We start from the raw sequence: 20,956 nt of genomic DNA, 5'->3' as shown, positions 1-20,956 counted from the left end.
AAAATAAGCTTGAGGTTTGCTGCCAAAATGTTGAGAACTTTTTTTTCTAACAGAATCAACATAACTTTTTGGAAGCATTATGATTTTGCTCTTAGGGATGATATTTACTGATATTCTTACTATAATTACTGTTTTCAGAATTGTTTTTTAGCAGATAAAAGAAAGGTCTGTATCCAACAGAGAGTGTATGTAAAATGTGAGGAAATTATTCTTGTTTTAATTCACCACAACACTCTACTACTTTAATGAGGGAATTTAACTGAATAATGTGTTTTTAAAAAAAATATATTTTTCTTATTTTTCTTCCTTAGCAATGAGTCACACTGAGCCAGTAAAGAAGCGTCACTTTAAAGGAGTGAAGAAAAAGAAATGGATTTCTGAAGAACCAAAAAACTCATTCAGCATGTTTGCAGGCAAAGGTATTTTGAGAAATCATTTGGTTAATTTGTTTTAAGTTAATATCTCCCTGTCCCTAGAAGCTCACCCCCCTTCCTAGGCATCGGAGCCTGAGCTCCAGCCCAAGCTTTGGAACTTCAAAGAGCTGTCTCCACAGCTATTTTTAGAATGCTGGTGGAAGCCCTTGGCCTGGCAAGTGGAACCCTTTGGGGTTGGGAGACTCGCTGCAAAACATTGTGTAAACATACTCTGTGTGCCCTTCTCTCTGACATAGTATGTCAGACATTGAATAGCATCTAGCAAGTTTAGCATAATATTGTTTTTCCCCCTTGCAGCAATGCATGCTTCAAACCCAAAAAGTAAAGCAAATTGCCAACAAAATGATCAAAACAAGGATGCTGAAAATACTTGTTCTGTTCCATCTCAAAGAGCCACTGGGAGAAGCATTTCCTTGAATTCTCCAGAACCTGGAAGATCAACAAACATGACCTACAGTAATGTCAGTGTTACCAAAGAATCCAAGCTGAATCCGTCTACAGGTGAGCTCCTGATTACGCAGGTTTCCTTGCCTAGAAGAGCCATATAATTGGTCAAGTACCTCAGTTATGCCAGTGCACTCCACCAAATTAGTATAACCAGCTAGACAAATTCATACTGGAAATACAGCATTAATTTTTAACCATGAAAGTAAATAACCACTGGAACAACTTACCAAGCAACATGGTGGCTTCTCCATCACTTAGAAACAGTGAGAGTAGTTAACCATTGGAACAGTTTACCCAGGGTCATGGTGGATTCTTTATCATGGACAGTTTTAAGATTGGATGTTTTTCTAAACGATCTGCTTTAGGAATTGTTTTGAGGACATTCTGTAGCCTGTGTTGTACAGGAGGTCAGACTAGATGATCACAATGGTCCCTTCTGCCTTGGAGACTATGAAAAACCAAGAGCAGAATTTGACCCAATATATTGTATTAAGCAGGTCTCATTGCAATATTTACAGGTAAAAATGAAAAAATTAATGCGCTTCTGTGGAAGTTGCCAATTAAAGTCAGACAGAATTCTCTTGAGCAACAGTTCTGCCATTTTTAGAGGGTGCAGCACAAATCCACCTCCATGTCCAGTCAGCTCTGCTGTCTCAAGGAAAGAGATTAGTCCATGGCCTCACTCTCATCCTCACCATTTTCAACAGATAGTGGCCATTGGAGCACTGGCAGTGAAGTGCAGTCCACAACTGTCGTCCTCAAAAGGATTTTGACCAGTTCCTGAACAGGAACACAGGAGAGAGAGGACCCGTCACCTGTGTGAACCCATCCACAGATTGATCAGAATCTAGTTTTGTCCAAGAATCGAGTATTGAATTTTACTTGGTGTACTATATTCTGGGATCAACTTACTAGATGACTCTGCTGTACCTTTCCTTTTCCATTAGTGATATGACCCAGAGACATAAATCTGTCTCTTGAGAACTTTGTCATTCAGTGTGGCATCTTCTTGAAGCTTTTTCTTGAGCATTTTATCATAGTTTGATCAGATCTCTCCTTCTGTCCTCCATATGGCATATAAAGAGATTTAAAATTAAGGTTCCCTAAGATGTATTAGGTTAGAGTTTAGTGAGGGAGTTGGATTTGTTGGAATTCTTAGCTAGTCACATGTTCTGTAGAATTTTATTCTGCTCAGCCAGGCTAAAGTCTGGGCAGCAGAAGTCATTTTATGTCATGTATTACAGGTTACTTCCTATGGTGTGAACTCTGACTTCATTTTGTTAAATCCTCAAAGATGTACATTTATTCAGTGGTTTGGGAATTATGATTATCTCAGAGCATTTGTTTTCTGCTGTGGTTGTTAGTCAAGCATTTTTGTTCTAGCTCATTCCTGCTGCTCTTTCTGTTCATGGAAAGGAAATTTAAGCTATTCGATAGATAGGACAAAGGGGACAATACCCCTGAGTTTAGTGTAATTGGATATCTGCTTTTATAATGTGCCTAATCTTTTGAAGTGTTTAAGAAACTTTGTTTTATAACCCAACGTTCCATCTTTAACTCCATTGCCTATACTGAATATTAATCCCAGATCTTGTCAGACTGAACATCTCAGTAGTGAAAAATCTCAGTTCCCTTCCAACAAACATGTCTTATTCAACCTTTTTTTTACTAAACAGGAGACCAAGGAACCATCTTTGCACAAGAGAATTTTATCACTGATTTACCAATGCTGTGTTGGGGTTTTGTTATGATCTATTTCCTATTGTACAAATGGGGATTTGGGGCTTTCTGAAACTTCTTGTGCCAGTTTTAAATCTATTGGGGATTTTCATGATGTGCGGGTTGATTGGTTGTCACTTTCTGTTTCGGTCATTCTGACGACTGCATTAGCTTCTGTCTGCAGTCCTTCCATGATGGCAACAATGCCATTTTCCTTTTGCTCTTCTTCCATCTTTGAACTATGTTCACTGCCTTCCTGGCAGTCCTTAGTACCATTTAGGTACTTGAGAAGAAAGTTTCAAGTCAAATTCTGAAGCCTTATCTTTGTTTCTGGCATTTTGTTTCAGAGTATAGCTTTACGTTTACTCTGTGGCCTTCTTTCTGTTTTTAACTTGTTGACATTGTCTTACTCCACAAACAAAATCATAATTATTACTTGCAATTCAGCATCTTGTCTTTTCCTGTCCTGTATGACCACAGTCTTCAGAGGTTAATTGGGGATTAACTTCATTCTTTTGGACAGACTCTCATCTCTTATTCCAGCCACAAATTTAGCTGTAAATAATTTAAACTACAGCCACACTCCTCCATCAGAGAGTCACTAAAAACACTACAGAGTCATTACAAATTCTATTAGTTTCCTTTTTTCCTGATTTCTCTTGTTGAATTTTGCTCTGAGAGAATAAAGTTCTTAGACATAAGTAATTACAAAAATTCAGTCTGCTCCCACTCCGTTTCTCTCACTCCCATTCTCCTTCCTCAGCCAATCACTGTTGGTCCCACCCAGCTCCCAATCTCCATACATAGGTAGCCTGAGTTTCCCCCGTAGCTTCCAGTCCTAGTCTCCTTGAAAATCTCAACCCTCCCTTCCTAACTCTCAGTCCCAGTTTCCCTTTACCCTCCCTCCCCCTGTTGCCAGCTTCTAGTACCAATTTCCACTTTGCCCGTTTCCAGCCTTCTCCCAATCTACTCCCCCATCGCACCCTCCACCGGTCCTGCTATTGTGCCATCTGCATTCAGATCAGGCAGCTTTTTCCTTGAGGCTGCAAAGGCCAGGAAGAGGCCCAGCTGAGACAAGTTCCTTGCTCTCAGTTCAGATACTCACACCTGGTATGTCCCATAGCAGGCCAGAAATGCAATTGTGGGGAAAATCAGCTCAGCCCAGGACTGGAGCATACTTAGGGTAGTCGGATTTTAGCTGCTAAAATCTAAGAAGTCTCCAGAGTACATGTGCAAATTGTGATTTCCAAAGGCTTGCAATTTGGCCAGATTTGAGCAATTGTTCACAGCGATTCAAAAAGGTTGTGCTGCCAAAGGCCACTGTGCTGCCAAATTTCAAGTCCCTGTTCCAAAGCATAGGGGTGTTCAAACTTTTCAAAAATAACGTCATCAGAATTTTTTTAAATGGACAAAGCAAAAGAAGGTATTTTTCCCCTAGTCTTGTTCTTGGAAAAGGCTGAATCATTTTGGCTGAAATTTTCCAAAAAACATTCAGCCTGAGATACCCAATATGGAAAACTGCAACCTAAACAGTTAAAGTTTGGCAAAGTTATAAGCAACAGAAGACAGTGTCTTATAATGGGAAGTGTCAAGCAACCTTAATGATAGGCCATACTACAGCTCTGCCTATAATATTAATGCATTTATCTGGTTCACCACTTCTTTCTCATTTTGTTACCCCCACAAAACAAACCCAGGGTACCCTTCACAATAGCTTGCTTATTGTCCCTTCCTGGGCTTACTAGTGATTCCCTTTACTTGACCACTTTTGCAAGGGGAAAGGGGGCCCGCCCTAGTGAAATTATCAAGGATCTCCCTATGCTGGTCAGGAAATTTCCCAGAACAAACTAGATCTGTTCACCCCTGGGAGGACACAGATATAGCATTCTGCTCAAAGTATTGACAGCCAGTCATTTATGTTAGAAAACAAAGTATTTTCTTTATTTAGTGTAACTAGTCTTTCATAACACAATTAATCTAAACCTAAATTAAAATATAAACATACATTCCTTAGCACAGATATACAAGTTAGAGTACCTGAGACCATAATGGCATACAGTTAGAATGGCTTAAGTCAGTGTTTCCCTACCTTGGAACGCCACTTGTTTAGGGAAAGGCCCTGGCAGGCTCGGCTGGTTTGTTTACCTGCTGCGTCCTCAGGTCTAACCGATCATGGCTCCCATTGGCCGCGGTTTGCTGCTCCAGGCCAATGGGAACTGCTGGAAGTGGTGCGGGCCCAGGAACATACTGGTCGCCCAGGCAGCTAAAGATCTAGTGGGCCAGCCAAAACCACAGATGCGCCAGGCACTGGACTCAGCTAAGGCTCTACTGTCTAAGGGCAAGCCAATCATGGGACCTCCCCAAAGGGCAGTGGGGTGCCCTTGGTCCCCAGACTCTAGAGGTAGGTCCCCATCACCACAGCCTAGGACCCCGGCCCCGCAACCCCGGTCTCCGGCCAGAAGATCCAGGTCTCTGTGCTGTGTTCTCCTTCTACAAGACATGGAACTCTGAAGTCGAGGCACTGGTCCCCATTCTCGTGGTACCGGCAAACCTCCCACCAGAGATTGCCACGGCACAGATCACTATCACCTAGACAGACGATCTCCCAAGTGTCAGTCCCCACCCATGTGTGGGAGTGCTCCTCATTGCAGCACTGGTCCGCACCGCCCCAGTACCACTCATCGGGCAGGCATTGATTCTCGCCCTCTACACACTGGTCTCTGACAAGGGTCAGTCAGCAGACACAGGCTTCCACAGCTCTGCCCTGGTCGCTGGAGGGGGAATGGTTCAGTTTGGAGCAGGATTTCAGCTTCTTGCCAAGAAAGGGTGAGTCGCTGCCCACCCGCAAGACCAGTGCAACATCCCTGGCAGCGGCATGGCAGCACGGACAGTGGCCTGCTCAATTGCCTTAGTGGAATCCTTGGCGTGTGCTGATGATGCCAGTCCCATACTCCTACTACTCCTTCATGGCTGCCTCAGACAAACCATCCATGGCACCACAGACACCAGGGTTGGAGTACGATGCAGAATCTGACACTGGGGAAGCACAGCAGGCTCCAATGCCAAAGGAGCCATCCCCAGAAAGGAAAGAGGAACCCACCCCCTCCCTGTGGTGCAATTGTCGTCTTCGTTGCCAGACGTAGCGGTGGTTGGCCCTCCCCAGACTGGCAGTCCCTCCAATGACTTGAAGGAGCTCCAGGCCCTCCTTAAAATGGTGGCTACCAATTTAAATCTGGAAATTTAAGAGTTGGCAGAGCAATCGGATGACCTTTTCAGCATCATATCCTCCATCAGCCAAGCCTGGATTGCAGATTGCAGGTTATGCCAGGAGATGCAGGCCACTCTGCAGGACTTACTGTTTGAGGGAACTGGGCTCTTCTCCGAGCTCATGGACACATGGCTGCATGGCCTGACAGACTCCCATGCCACCCTCAACTCTCTGGGCCTTCATACTCCTCACAGGCCAGGAAGCCCTTCCGTCCTCTGCTTCCTCCACCAGAGCAACCTACTTGGCCAAATGGAAGTGGTTCACATATTGGACCTCGGATAAAGGCATTCGGCCTGAGTGGGCCTCACTGCAGTTGACCCTAGACTGTCTTTTGCGTCTCAAGCTCCAAGGCTTGTCCCTTTCATCTGTTAAGGTCCACTTGGCTGCTATTTCGGCCTTCCATCCTCTGTTCTAGGGCATGTCCGTTTTCACTCAGGACATGACGTTCAGGTTCCTCAAAGGCCTGGAACTTCTCTACCCCTACGTCTGGGATTCCATTCCTCTAAAGAGATCTGACTCTAGTGCTGTCATGACTGACGGGTCCCCCCTTTGAACCTCTGGCTTCCTGCTCCCCCTCTTCCTCCTTTCCTGGAAGGTCATGTTCTTGCTTGCAATAACATCTGACCGCAGGGTCTCAGAGATTATGGCATTTACCTCAGAATCACCCTGTATGGTCTTCTACAAGGACAAGGTCCAGCTGCGGATGCACCCAAAATTCCTGCCCAAGGTGGTTTCACAGTTTCATATGCTCCAGGACATATACTCAAATGTGTCCTTTTTTCCAAAACTGCATAAGTTGGAGAAGGAGCGCAGGTTGCATTCTTTAAACATCAGGAAGGCACTAGCTTCTACATTGAAAGGACCAAGCCATTCCACCAGTTGATGCAGTTGTTTGTCACAGGGACCGACAAGATGAAAGGTCGCCCAGTGTTGGCTCAGAGAATTTCATCTTGGATCACTGCCGGTATTCGCTGTTGCTACAATCAGGCAAAGGTGCCCCCCCCAGAGATTTTAACTGCTCATTCAATCAGAAAACAACCCTCTTCGGACTCCTCAGTGTTTTTTTTTTAACAATTACAAAAGGTAGGTAACCGGTTTTTCCCCAGTCCTGACATTAGCACACTGTCTGATTGGTCCATACTTACAGGCCAATCACAACTGCTAAATCGGTCAGTCAGAGCTGTTACACAAGTTTTAGTGCTATGGACTGTTTATTATTATGGTATGGTGACTCTGACCTAGTTTTGGACTGAACATGCCTGACTAATTGCTCCATGAAGTGCTGGAGTGACCTTTACCTGATCTCAGCCCACACTTGTCTACCTGCCAACATAGGGTGATCTTAAAATGCCATCTCATTCTGCTTGACTGTGCCAACACTTTACACATACCAAATTACCAAACTATTAAACTGTAAACAATTACCTCATCCTTTTTAATATGTTTCCAATCGTTAACTTATGCATCTTAACGTTAAGGTCTACTATTGCCTTATTTCTTACCCATTTAGTTAATTTTAGTTCAGTTCTTCCCCTATTTTCAGTTAATGGTGGCAAAGGCATGTTTTATAGATTCATAGATTCATAGATTCTAGGGTCAGAAGGGACCAATGTGATCATCTAGTCCGACCCCCTGCACAAAGCAGGCCACAGAACCCTACCCATCCACTTCTATAACAAACCCCTAACCTATGCCTGAGTTATTGAAGTCTTCAAATTGTGGTTTGAAGACCTCAAGCTGCAGAGAATCCACCAGCAAGTGACCCATGCCCCCTGCTGCAGGGGAAGGTGAAAAACCTCCAAGGCCTCTGCCAATCTGCCCTGGAGGAAAATTCCCTTCCAACCCCAAATATGGCGATCAGCTAAACCCTGAGCATGTGGGCAAGACTCACCAGCCAGCACTCAGAAAATAATTCTCTGCAGTAACTCAGATCCCATCCCATCCAACATCCCATCACCAACCACTGGGCATACTTATCTGGCGATAATCAAAGATCGATTGCCAAAATTAGGCTCTCCCATCATACCATCCCTTCTATAAACTTATCAAGCTTAATCTTAAAGCCAGATATGTCTTTTGCCCCCACTACTCCCCTTGGAAGGCTGTTCCAGAACTTCACTCCTCTAATGGTTAGAAACCTTCGTCTAATTTCAAGTCTAAACTTCCTAGTGTCCAGTTTATACCAATTCGTTCTTGTATCTACATTGGTACTAAGCTGAAATAATTCCTCTCCCTCCCTAATATTAATCCCTCTGATATATTTATAAAGAGCAAGCTATCCCCCCTCAGCCTTCTTTTGGCTAGACTAAATAAGCCAAGCTCTTTGAGTCTCCTTTCATATGACAGGTTTTCCATTCCTCGGATCATCCTAGTAGCCTGTCTCTGAACCTGTTCCAGTTTGACTTCATCCTTCTTAAACATGGGAGACCAGAACTGCACACAGTATTCCAGGTGGGGTCTCACCAGCGTCTTATATAACTATACTAACACTTCCTTATCTTTGCTGGAAATACCTCGCCTGATGCATCCTAAAACCACATTAGCTTTTTTCACGGCCATATCACATTGGCAGCTCATAGTCATCCTGTGATCTACCAATACCCCAAGGTCCTTCTCCTCCTCTGTTGCTTCCAACTGATGCATCCCCAATTTATATCTAAAGTTCTTATTATTAATCCCTAAGTGCATGACCTTGCACTTTTCACTATTAAATTTCATCCTATTACTATTACTCCAGTTTACAAGGTCGTCCAGATCTTCCTGTATGATATCCCGGTCCTTCTCCGTGTTAGCAATACCCCCCAGCTTCTTGTCTTCCGCGAACTTTATTAGCACATTCCCGCTTTTTGTGCCAAGGTCGGTAATAAAAAGGTTAAATAAGATTGGTCCCAGAACCGATCCTTGAGGAACTCCACTAGTAACCTCCTTCCAGCCTGACAGTTCACCCTTCAGTACGACCCGTTGTAGTCTCCCCTTTAACCAGTTCCTTATCCACCTTTCAATTCTCATATTGATCCCCATCTTTTCCAATTTGACTAATAATTCCGCATGTGGAACCGTGTCAAATGCCTTACTGAAATCGAGGTAAATTAGGTCTACCGCATCTCCTTTGTCTAAATAGTCTTTCACCTTCTCAAAGAAGGAGATCAGGTTGGTTTGGCATGATCTACCTTTTGTAAAACCATGTTGTACTTTGTCCCAATTACCATTGACCTCAATGTCCTTAACTATTTTCTCCTTCAACATTTTTTCCAAGACCTTACATACTACAGATGTCAAACTAACAAGCCTATAGTTACTCGGATCACTCTTTCTCCCTTTCTTAAAGATAGGAACTACGTTAGCAATTCTCCAGTCGTACGGTACAACCCCTGAGTTTACTGATTCATCTCCCAACCATCTCCCCCAAATTTCTAGTTTAAAGCTCTCTTAATCAGGTCAGCGAGCCTCCATCCTAGAAGTCTATTTCCCTCCTTGCTCAGGTGAAGTCCATCCCGAGAGAACAGTCTTCTGTCCGTAAATCCTTTCCAATGGCCGTACATCCCAAAGCCCTCCTTATAGCACCACTGCCTGAGCCATCCGTTGATCGCCATAATCTTGTCACACCTTTGTCGCCCTTCTCTAGGAACTGGCAGAATCCCACTGAAGATCACCTGAGCCTCGATTTCCTTAAGCGTCTTCCCCAGTCTGGCATAGTCTCCCTTGATACATTCCAGAGAGTATCTAGCCGTATCATTTGTTCCCGCATGAAGGACAATCAACGGATTCTTCCCTGCTCCCGCTAGAATCCTTTTCAGCCTCAGGTCCACCTCCTGTATCTTAGCACCCGGCATTCAGTACTGTGTTTAGGAAACAGAATAGAGCAGCTCCAAATCTTTCGTATCAATTTGAGCCCTGATCCAGCAAAGCACTTAACGTGTGCTTATCTTTAAGCACACTGTCTTCAGTGGGATTACTCGTGTTCTTTAAAATTAAGCACATATTTAGACAATTTGCTGGATTGAGATCTTAATCTTATGAAATGTAGTAATCTACTAAACCAGAGTTTCTTAAACGTTGTCATTCTTCATACCACTTCCACAGAGAAATAGCTATACACAGACTCATCTTTCCCTGACATTTTGATTCCCACAACATTCCAGTCAGTGGATCTAGGAAGGGCTGTACAGATCACTGGAAATCATATTTTGAGATTCACTTTCCAAATCTGTTTCTTTACCAAAAAGTCAAATATATCTTACAGGCTATTATTATATTATTGTTTTGTCAAAGACCAGGATCACCATGAAAATATTCATCGGATTTGAGAGCTCCTATGGGTCTTCTGAAAATGCTACAAGAATACAAATGATTTCTTAACTTACTGGTGAGTAAGGATTTGTCTACACAGTGTTTTAGTAATCATGAGCACCAGCATATTGTGCACTAAGTGGCTCATGTGAACCCAGCTGGCACAGACCAAAAGTTCCCTAGTGCATATTAATGTAGTACTATTTGAAATGGTACTAATTTAACATGCACTTGGGAATTTTTAGGACATGCCAGCAGGGGCCACCCAGACCAGTTAGTGCACAACATGCTGGTGCACATTAGAATTTACATGCCAGCTGGTGTGAACGAAGGCACTATGTAGACAAGCCCTCAGTCTCAGTTTGAAGTTTAAATTATTTATATTTTGGAGATGGCTTATGTTGTGTCAGTTGATATTATAGTTAATATTTTTGTAACGTGAGTAGCAGAATGAGAAGCAGTGTATTGTAATTGCAAGTGAAAATGTAAATCAAGAAATATATTTCCTTACAGACAAATGGACTGCAGTATCCTATAATTCACCAACATGGAGAAAAAGAAGCCCACATACAAAAGCATACTCTAAATCTGAAAAAATCCATTCAGGTACCTATTTGACAGCATTACTCTCAGTGCACTGTAATATATTAAAGATGACATATCTGTTTTAAATCTCTCTCCAGCTAGAATCTGGAAGAAGCTTCTACCTAGGCACCTATCTTAAGACTGCTGGTTTCTAAGAGGTGCTGAAAAATCCAAGATAGTTGTCTGCCCTTTTGTTTTGAGACTACCTCCTTTTACCTAATAACTCATGCTTTCCCACTTTTGGCAAGATACGTAACTTCCTCTAAAGGCAGGAGTTACTATGCTGTTGTTACTGTATGGAGTAGCTATTGGCTTGCAGTGCTAGACAAGTAATATGGTTATGCAATCCACATTAGTACAGTATGGATCTTTGTCCCCCTTTAGTGGTTTGTCCAAAGAGGACCTTAATGAGAATGCAACAGCTGGAAGCTAGGGGACTAAGTCCTGTAGCTCAAGCAGTAGAGCTGATGCACTGAATGCAGGATATCTTGATACCCTCTGACTATCCATGGTGGGTTGTCATCACAATTGGCATCCTTCCTCACCCTCCTTTTGCTTTCTAAGATTTCTGTTTACCAACGTATTTAAGCACATACCTAACTGAAACCATGTTAGTAGTGGGCTACTTAGACTTAAAGTTAGTCAATGCTCAAGTACCTTGCTGAACTGAAACCTAAGTCCATACATCTTCACTGCAATGTCTGTATCAGACCTGAAGCCCTTCCCAATCCATATGTGGCAATACAGCAGTGGAGCTTGTGGAATCTCTGTGGTCCTCCCATGGTCCCCAGCTATGGAAATTGCTAGGTGATGCAAGGCAGGTTCTTCTTCCTCTGTGGCATACAGTCTTATATGGTCTTCAAGATCGCTAGTTTCAGAAGATATCTTTTAAATAGTCTGCGAACACCCACAGACCTGGTGAACTGAATTGCTCTTAAATTCCGGAAATGATGTCCCTGAGTGAATCAATGTTTCCACTGCTGGATCAGGCTTCAGTGGTGGTCTGATTGTAGTTACTAAATAATCTCTGCCATCCAGGTTTTCCCATTTACAAAGCTGCCCACATTTTCCCAAAAGTTATTGCATAAATTCTGTATGTGATATGCATCTTTAATGTGCACACACACACATTCACATTGCTTAAAGATCTGTTTGTGAAGATGTTGGAGAAAAAAATCTGTGTGACATTTTAAAAATGCATCAGTTATATTGAGTGAATATTTTCTCTTTATTTTAATTGTTATAAGTGCTAAATGCTCAAATACTGAATAAGTCTTTAAACAGACATGGACATTTATAAAAATAAATTATACAAAAATATGCCATGTATTTTGATTACAGATCCAAAAAGAAATGGAAGCAAGTAAAAAAAAGAAAGAAAGAGTCTTCGAGAAAATAAAGAAGTGAAGCACAATCCATCATACAATTTACAATAAAAAATGATAAAAATGCAAATTCAAGGAATGAGATTATCACATGCTTCACACTAGAGATTCAAAGATGATAAAATGCAAATTCTGAAGTAAGATGCAAGAAGTGTACACTGTGTGGTTTCAAAACTGATAAAAATGCAAATTAAAAAAACCTACATACTGCTTGTGTATTTATGAGGTCTGCAGTCTATTCAGTATATTGTTGAAGTTTAATCTAGTTTGAAAGTTGGACTATTCAAGTCATTTTTAACTGTGATCCTGGCTGTAAAGTACAGATTGATGCTAAACCAGATCTTTGACCTCTACAGAGAAAAGATCCTTGAATGCAGCCTCCTTCCATTTTGTTTGCCCAATTGCTGTAAGGCAGTGTTTCCCAAACTTGGGATGCTGCTTGTTTATGGAAAGCCCCTGGTGGCCAGGCTGGTTTGCTTACTTGCTATGTCCACAGGTTCGGCCAATCGTGGCTCCCACTGGCCGTGGTTCACTACTCCAGGCCAATGGGAGCTACTGGAAGTAGCAGCCAGTACGTCCCTCGGCCTGCACTGCTCCACACCCCTGAGTGATTTAAGTTATACCGAAGTAAGTACTAGTGTGTACAAGCCCCTTGGTAAATGTTAACCTAAAGGAAGACATTACAAACATGATCCCATGTTCATTTCCACTTTAAGTCTTAGTCATTGCCAAAAAAAAAATCTTTTAAGAATAAATATAGAGCTTGATATTTAGGTAGTGAATACTTCTGGTGAGGTGCTAAGTGCTTTTAACTACCACTGAAGTCAATTGGAATTGAGAGTTTTCAGCACTTTACAGTATCACATCCCTAGCTTAGGTCTTTGTCACAGCTGGAGAATAGTTTTAGGATTAATTAAAAAACAAAAAAAACCAAACAAAAATGGAACTATATTTGGTATTGTTATTTCCAAATCACCAGGGCCTCTCCTACTATATTACTTAATCCTCTTATATCTGATTGTCTTTGGGTATGTCTATACTACCTACCGGATCGGCAGGCAGCAATCGATCTAGCGGGGGTTGTTTTATCGCGTCTAGTCTAGACGCGATAAATCAACCCCCGAGCGCTCTCCCATTGATTCCTGTACTCCAGCACCGTGAGAGGTGCAGGCAGAGTTGATGGGGGAGTAGCTGCAGTCAACTCACCGTAGTGAAGACACCGCGGTGAGTACGTCTAAGTATGTCGGCGTCAGCTACATTATTCACATAGCTGAAGTTGCGTAACTTACATTGATCCCCCTTCCCTCCCCGATGTAGACCAGGCCTTTATCTTTAGTACCCCGTTAAGCACTTCAGTGGGAATTAAGGAAAATCAGGATTTCGCACAAACAGGCCCATACGTTGTATTGTTTTCCAGATCATATTTTCCAGAGCAGAATTATACTAGTAATAAAATAGATTAGGCATTTTAGACACCTGAAATAGGTTAGGTATTTTAGATAGTTAGCAGACTAAAAAATGCCATCACCTGTATTTTATAAGAACCTGCAAAAACTCCCATCCTGAGACCCTACATTTCAGAGCACTAACTCCGTGGTATAAACAGCATTGTAACATGAAATAAGCTATATTTATATAAGTAATAAATCAAAATCTCTCTTTAGTGTACAGCCAAAGGACCAGCACAAATTTGTTGCCTTCTACAGCTTTTCTTTAAACTTTAAACAAAATTGTGCCAGAAACTTTGGTGATACTTTAATATAGGGATTTAAGGCAGTGAGCTCCCAGTGGAGGTGATCATTAATACAGATTTTACAGCATATAAATATTTAATTTCAAAAACTAAAAATTAAGAAGACTATAAATGGATTTGATTGTGAAAAAGTCTAATCAGAATTGTAGTCACTAGAGGTCAGTATAGCCATAGAAATGGAATCGAATCACTAAAAATGTGATTTTACTAACTTTCTTAAACATATAGGGTCTGATGTTAATTTGTAGTAAAATCCCTTTTGTGCTACTTTGGCATGAGTTTAAAGTGAGTGGAAAAGACCCATTGCAAATCCACTTGTAGAGAGGGACTCACTACTTGGTGCAGAGCTGTCGTAAAGCCTGTGCATCAGCCCTGGACCCTTTGACTACTGGAGAGGGCTATGGGAAGCAAAGGCTGCTTTAATCTATACAGGGAGACAGACCAGCCCCTGCATGGTCCCAGAATCTGGGGAGCACAACAGTGCCATAAAGTCAGCGTTGTCCCCTCTCCATCCCTGGCCCACACACAGGAATGAGGAAACTGAGACTCAGACCCATATGAGTTTGACATTATGATTTCTTGCAGATGAAAATACACATGGAAACGTACTGCTGTGAAGCACAAACTTTTGAAACACTATGGTCTAACTATAATGCATTTTAAAGCAGAGAGATAGAGGGCACTTAAATATAGATGAGGTATGTTTATAATATTTGCAAATAAAAAGGAAAAGACATCTGGAACAATGGACACTCTGGGGCCTAATTCTAGCCTTGATGCTCTTGCCTAACTTGTATTAACAGAGGTGAGAGTCACAATGGAGAACTGCCACAAAGGATAGCTTCCAATTGTGTACCATCTAGTCCATCTGGTTCATTACAGTGGTAGTGTGTGTTCTAGAGGTTACCATATCTGAACACGTTGCTTCCAAATGAAGTAAAATGTGAGGTCAAAATCTGCTTGGGCTTATTAAAGCTGTTTGGAGAGCAGGATATTTTATTCCAGGTTTCTGGAAGTTTCCTGAGACTTGATAATGAGGTACATAATCCTGAACGTTATTAATCATTTGTGTACTGAATGCACACAGTGCTAAGTGCATGCACAGGTCTGTTCCGGCATACACTGGGCAATATACAGATGGATTCTCTAGGATCAGTCTAGTCATCTGGAGGGAACCCACTTAGAACAATACATCCTTTCTTTTGCTAACTGTAAAAACAGGCTTCTGTTCATGTGTTATAGTTTCCAAAACCAATCAGTAGCCTATGGTCTGTTTATTGAAGCTCAGGCAACTCACTAGGCCTGGCACAGAGCAGCTCAGCTCAGGTGGAAGTGCTGTCAGGAAAGGTCTGATGGGGGGATGTAATTATATCACCACTTTTCAGAACTGGGTCAAGATGCAGGGGCCAGTTGTACAAAGTATTTAGGCACCTACAGGTTTAGATAGGCACCTAGTGGTATTTTTGAAAAGCTCCTAAACAGGTTAAATGCCTATCTCTCATAAGAGAGAAAGAGAAAGAGAAACTGCTGAGCTTCAGTTCATCTGCAAATTTGACACCATCAGCTCAGGATTAAACAAAGACTGTGAATGGCTAGCCAACTACAAAACCAGTTTCTCCTCCCTTGGTTTTCACACCTCAACTGCTAGAACAGGGCCTCATCCTCCCTGATTGAACTAACCTCAGGATCTCTAGCTTGCTTGCATATATATACCTGCCCCTGGAAGTTTCCACTACATGCATCTGACGAAGTGGATATTCACCCACGAAAGCTCATGCTCCAAAACGTCTGTTAGTCTATAAGGCGCCACAGGATTCTTTGTTGCTTTTACAGATCCAGACTAACATGGCTACCCCTCAGATACTATCTCTCATTGAAAGTCTTGGCTCTGATCATGGCTTAAGTGTACTTGTACTCTGAAAAGGGACTTCGTAAACGGGGGACATTTTCTCACGCAACAGATCTGCTTCCTAAAATTTACACTTGGTAGCAAAATCAACACAGACAAGAGCCTGATTCTATTGGTGGGTGCACATTAGTAACTAAGGATTGTTAACTAAATTCCAAATGGAATGCCAAACTCTGCTTGTTACACCTCTGCCATTGCACTGAGGGCAAAGAGGGTGTAGAGCTGTAACTAAGGGCAGAATCTGAAGACAGTAATGTTTCCTAGGAGTAAGGGCTTTATCCTACAAGATGTTTGGCACTCCCATTGACTTCAACAGAACTATTCACATGCCTAAAGTTAAGCATGTGATTATGTGCTTTGCTGGATTAGATCAGAGTGTTTAGCAACTGGCCAGATTGCAAATATGATAAATAAATTACTGAGAAATAGTTAACACGGAATCACATTATGTAGTCTTTATGGAGTATAGAACTGCATTTTAATGAACTAGATACAGCAAATCACCTCATATTTACTTCTTCTATTGGTTAACATCCTTTTATTTTGGTGGCCCAAGTGAGAGTCAGTGTGATAGAGGGTAGTTATGTATTCTTGAGGAGCACCACATCAGCAGTGCTTAGAAGTGGAATCTTTGCTCTTCTGGATTGCTCCACATATTCTTTTATTTTTACATCTGCTGGTGTGTTGAATTCTCTTATGGACTTAACAGAGATGGTTGTTTTTACCTTGGGCAATCTGGTTCTTTGCTGCAGGCCAAACAGAATTGTATCCAATAGCACTAATCAAGCTGTGAGGGGTGGCCTGAGGAGCTAATAAGAAACAGATATAACTTCTTATGTCAGTTATCATGGAGATACATTGAATGTTCTTGAGTGTCCTAATGAAGTGTTAGATTTTATCCTTGGCTTGTGGCCAATGTGGGTAGATTTTCTAATGATGGAAACCAAGATAAACAGCAAATTGTATTAAACTGGATAATTTAGAATGGTAGGCCATTGTGTGTTTTGATGTCTGCTGATACTTTGTATACTAAAGTCTAGCTTGGCCATCACTGTTTTTTGAAGGTTGGGTTGAGTAGTTCATAGTTACTTATCAAGGATAAGCAGCTTGACAAAATCAGTTGGATTTTTATATGGAATTCAGTTTCATGGTTTAATCTTGGGAATAGGACTTTTTCTCTCAGGAACACTTTGGATTGCAGTGTACTTTGTTGGCCTTCAGGAGTTAAGTCAATTGTGTGATACCACAGGAAATAAGACAAAAGCAGCGTTGTGTCACAGAAGTGTACCTTATGAACTGATGCTCATAGCTTTGAATGTAAATTCATCTTTTATGTGATGTTTAAAGAGCTCATTACTCTTGTACTTTTGGCATCTGATGCCATCAACCTGCAGATAAACATTTCCATTACTGCTCTAGCATCATTTCAATAATAGTTTATAACCAAGTGTCCAGAATGGCAGTTCTTATGTGTCAGATGAATCATTTATTGCTTTAGGAACAACATTGTCTGCAGTGTTGTTCTAGCCCTGTTGGTCCCTGGATATTAGCGAGACAAGGCAGGTGAGATAATAGCTTTTATTGGACCAATTTATGGTGGTGAAAAAGACAAGGTTTTGAGCTACACAGCATAGGTGCTGACTCTGGGTGCTCCAGGGCTGGAGCATCCACAGAGAAAAAAGCAGTGGGTGCACAGCACCCACCAGCCAGAGCTGATAGTGTCACCGTCAATCAGGTGTTTGGCGACACCCAATCAGCTAATCGGGGGGGGTGCCACCAAACAGCTGTTTGGAGGCACCACCAAACAGCTGTTTGGAGGCGCCACCAAACAGCTGTTTGTCTGCTTGGGGAGGGATTTCAGGGACGGCAGAGAGCAGCAAGCAGCTGGTGGGCGGGGGCTCTGAGGAGGAAGCAGAGCAGGGACAGGAAGAGGCAGAGTGAGGGTGGGGGCTCAGGGGGCAGAGTTGGGGCAGCAAAAGGAGCGAGGCTGGGCCTTGGGGAGCAGGTGGAGCCGGGGCAGGAAAAGGCGGAGCAAGGGCAGGGCCTTGGGGTAGGGGTGGAGTGGGGGCGAGGCAGAGCAGGAGTGGAGCACCCACGGGGAAGAATAAAACTCAGTGCCTTTGCTACACAGAGCTCTTTTCAAGTCTGGGAAAAGTACTCAGAATGTCACAGCTAAATGCCCCATAACAACTACGTGGATGAAACTAGATAATCACTACACTATCAAATGAACTCACATGGAAAATGATAAAAGACAAAAACACCAAATTACCCATGGGTGAACATTTATCACAAAATGAACATTCCATATCTGACCTCTCAGTTTTCATCCTCAAAGGAAACTTGCTCAACACCTTCAAAAGACAAGCCTAGGAGCTTAAAATCATAACTTTGTAGATGCTAAAAATCATGGTCTTAATAAAGACATTGTATTTACGGCTTATTACAACAATATGTAACCCACTAACCCCACTTTTTTTGTCCTATAACAGCAGAAATGTTCACCTTGAACTTCACCTTGAATGGTTTCTGAGAATATGTGTTAGCTACTTATGCAAAACAATCTGTTCCAATTTTTATTTAGCTGTGACACTCTTGAATACTTTTTCTAGACCAGAATAACAGCTCCATGTATTTCAAAAGCTTGTCTCTTTCACCAGCAGAAGATGGTAAAATAAAAGCTATTACCTTACTCGCATTGTCTTTCTTAGAAACAACAAGAGAGTTGAGAAAATTTACATGAGCAACTGCTGTTTCTGTGTGTCAGAAGAAGTGGTCTGCAAGACAGATCTTTCCCAAGTGATAAATTACATTATTATGGATATGAATCTTGAGCATTCAATTTGATCAGCAAACCGGTGGCTGAAAACTTTGGTTGTTGAACATGAGTTTCAGTTGTTTGTGATCGGTCACCACCACAAAGTGACAGTCATATGTGCATAGATGAAAATGTCTGCATCCCCAGATGACAGCAAGACAGAGCTTCCCAAAGGAGCAATACTAAGAATTCCCCTCAGACAAGACTACTGCAGTGTTTCAAGTCTAAAAACTGGCAGATGTTTAATATTTTTTACCTTAAGGCCACAGATGCCTGCTGTTTGATTTAAGGCATTAGAAAAGCCATCAGCGTGGCTTGTGCTGAAATTGCTGCAGAATAAACAGACTCAAAAGTTGAACTCTTTTGTGTTTTCATTGTTTTATTTGCTCTTGCTTGTGTTGCACTATATTAAAGCAATGCTTCTCTGTGATTCACAGCAGATTCTCCTATGCTTATTCCAGCATGAGTGAACCCAATGTGGATACCCTGGAGATAGCGGTTTAAAAAGCCTTTATTTAAAAGATGATAGCGTGAAGTATACTAACATCATTTAAAAGCTATTTGAATAGCAGTGTAGAACACTCGTATTATTGGACTAGAATTCTGGTTTTTTGTTTTATTTTGTGTTTTTGATTTGCATGATAGAAATGTAGGTTTTGTCATATTAGAGCAGACTATTCATCTGTCTAGTTTGTATTAAAAATCTGATCTGATGACATCTTACTCCCAGCAAAACACTGTAATTCTTACTGTCCCCTGTTGCAAACAGCTGATACCCTGAAATAGGAGATTTGATTATCATTTCTCTTTGAATGTACACTTATGTTATGGTTGACCATAAAGTTACTCAGCTGTTTTTAACAATTGTCCACATTATTTGGCTCAGTGACCTCAGGCAATGAATTCCATGTGTTTGGTCAGATTCACCTTCCTGGGCTCAAGGGGCTACAGTTTTCAATTTCTGCATGCTGTGCTAGAATGGGGATTTACAGGAACATGGGAACTGCCATACTGGATCAGACCAGTGGTCCATCCAGTTCAGTATCCACTCTCTGACAGCGTTCAGTGTAGGATGCTTTAGAGAAAGATTCAAGTAACTCCAGAGAAGACAGATATGGAATAATTTGTCCAATGGAGAAGTTTCTTCCAGATCTTTTCAGCTGATGGCTCGCTTATGCCCTGATGCAGAGTTTTGTACTCTTTCTAAATATTTTTCTCATCTTATCTAGTGGAACTGTAAATATTTCTGTAATTAATATAAATGTCCAATCCTTTATTGAATATTATTAAATTCTTAGTCTCAATGATCTAGTATGGCAATTAGTTCCACAGGTTAATTGTTTATTTTGTAAAATAATTTATTTTATTTTCATCAGTTTTAAATTTGCTGCCGTTCACTTTAACTGAATGTCCCCCTTTTCTGTCTGGCATTATACAAAAGGGTAACTATGAGCTCCTGATTTATTTTCTCTTTGTGAATCATTATTTTGTATACCTCTGTCATGGCCGTTGTATATGGCAGATATAGCACAAATCCTTGATTAGAAACACAGACATGCACACAAGGTTGAAGTGCTGACTCTGTCTTTTAATACAGAAGAAGAAAGAAACTGAGTATTATGTAACAACAGTTTCAACATAAAAAACTGCTTAAAGAACTATAACTGGAAATTCATATAAACAGATTCATCACTCTGCTCAATACATTCAGTATATAACATCTGTCCTGACCACTGAAATGAAATAGGCAAAACACCTTTAGAAGTACTTTAGAAACAGCCAAATGTCCAGTTGCATGTCAAGCCTTGCAGGCAGCTTGCGTTCTCTTTCTGGAGAGTGTCTGCCGACATTATGAACACTTCCATGAGGAAATACCGTGTCTGCAGAAATGTCTGACTCAGATGTTCCCTCAGATGATGCTGGTTGCTCAGCACAGCTGCTTTCCATTATAATGTTATTGGTTGTTGCTTCTAGCTAGGACACTGATGTGGTAACAACTGTTGACTTGCTGAATTTTGCTTCTTTTGTCAGCCACGGAGTCTTGCAATTGGTCAGCATGGTGGCACCAAAACATATTGGGTGCCTTTAGTTCTCTATAGATCAAAGGACCCGTTTGTGCAGTAACAATTACCATAAGCCATTTGGTGGGTCCCTGATAGTCACACGCTAACACTATTTGACCCACTTGTAGCTGAGAAGGTGCACTAGCCCTCTCACCATAGCTTGACTTATTTGATGATTTGTGACTTGTAGCCAAGCTCTGGCTTTAATATGTACAAGAATGACCTGAGATTTTGGCCCATAAGCAACATTGCCTATGTTTGATTGGACGTGGCATATATCACATT

General features: G+C 41.7%; 1 protein-coding gene across 8 annotated transcripts in view; it reads left to right on the top strand.

Moving 5' to 3' along the window:
- Positions 1-12,320, top strand: part of C1H12orf50 (chromosome 1 C12orf50 homolog) — a 33,283-nt gene extending 20,963 nt beyond the window's left edge. For 6 of the 8 annotated variants that reach the window (XM_050935720.1, XM_050935710.1, XM_050935706.1 and 3 more), the window contains 4 exons: positions 312-419; positions 732-935; positions 10,672-10,764; positions 12,085-12,320. In XM_050935720.1, the coding sequence (XP_050791677.1) occupies positions 312-419; positions 732-935; positions 10,672-10,764; positions 12,085-12,110 (431 nt within the window). In that variant the 3' untranslated portion in view covers positions 12,111-12,320. Of the gene's footprint in view, positions 1-311; positions 420-731; positions 936-10,140; positions 10,218-10,671; positions 10,765-12,084 lie in introns of those variants that run through there. The other 2 variants (XM_050935732.1, XM_050935729.1) reach the window with 2 other exon arrangements.
- Positions 12,321-20,956: the final 8,636 nt, after the last annotated feature.

Source organism: Gopherus flavomarginatus, chromosome 1 (assembly GCF_025201925.1).
Source record: "Gopherus flavomarginatus isolate rGopFla2 chromosome 1, rGopFla2.mat.asm, whole genome shotgun sequence".
Lineage (NCBI taxonomy): Eukaryota > Metazoa > Chordata > Testudines > Testudinidae > Gopherus > Gopherus flavomarginatus.
This window is presented reverse-complemented; position numbering and strand designations above follow the sequence as displayed.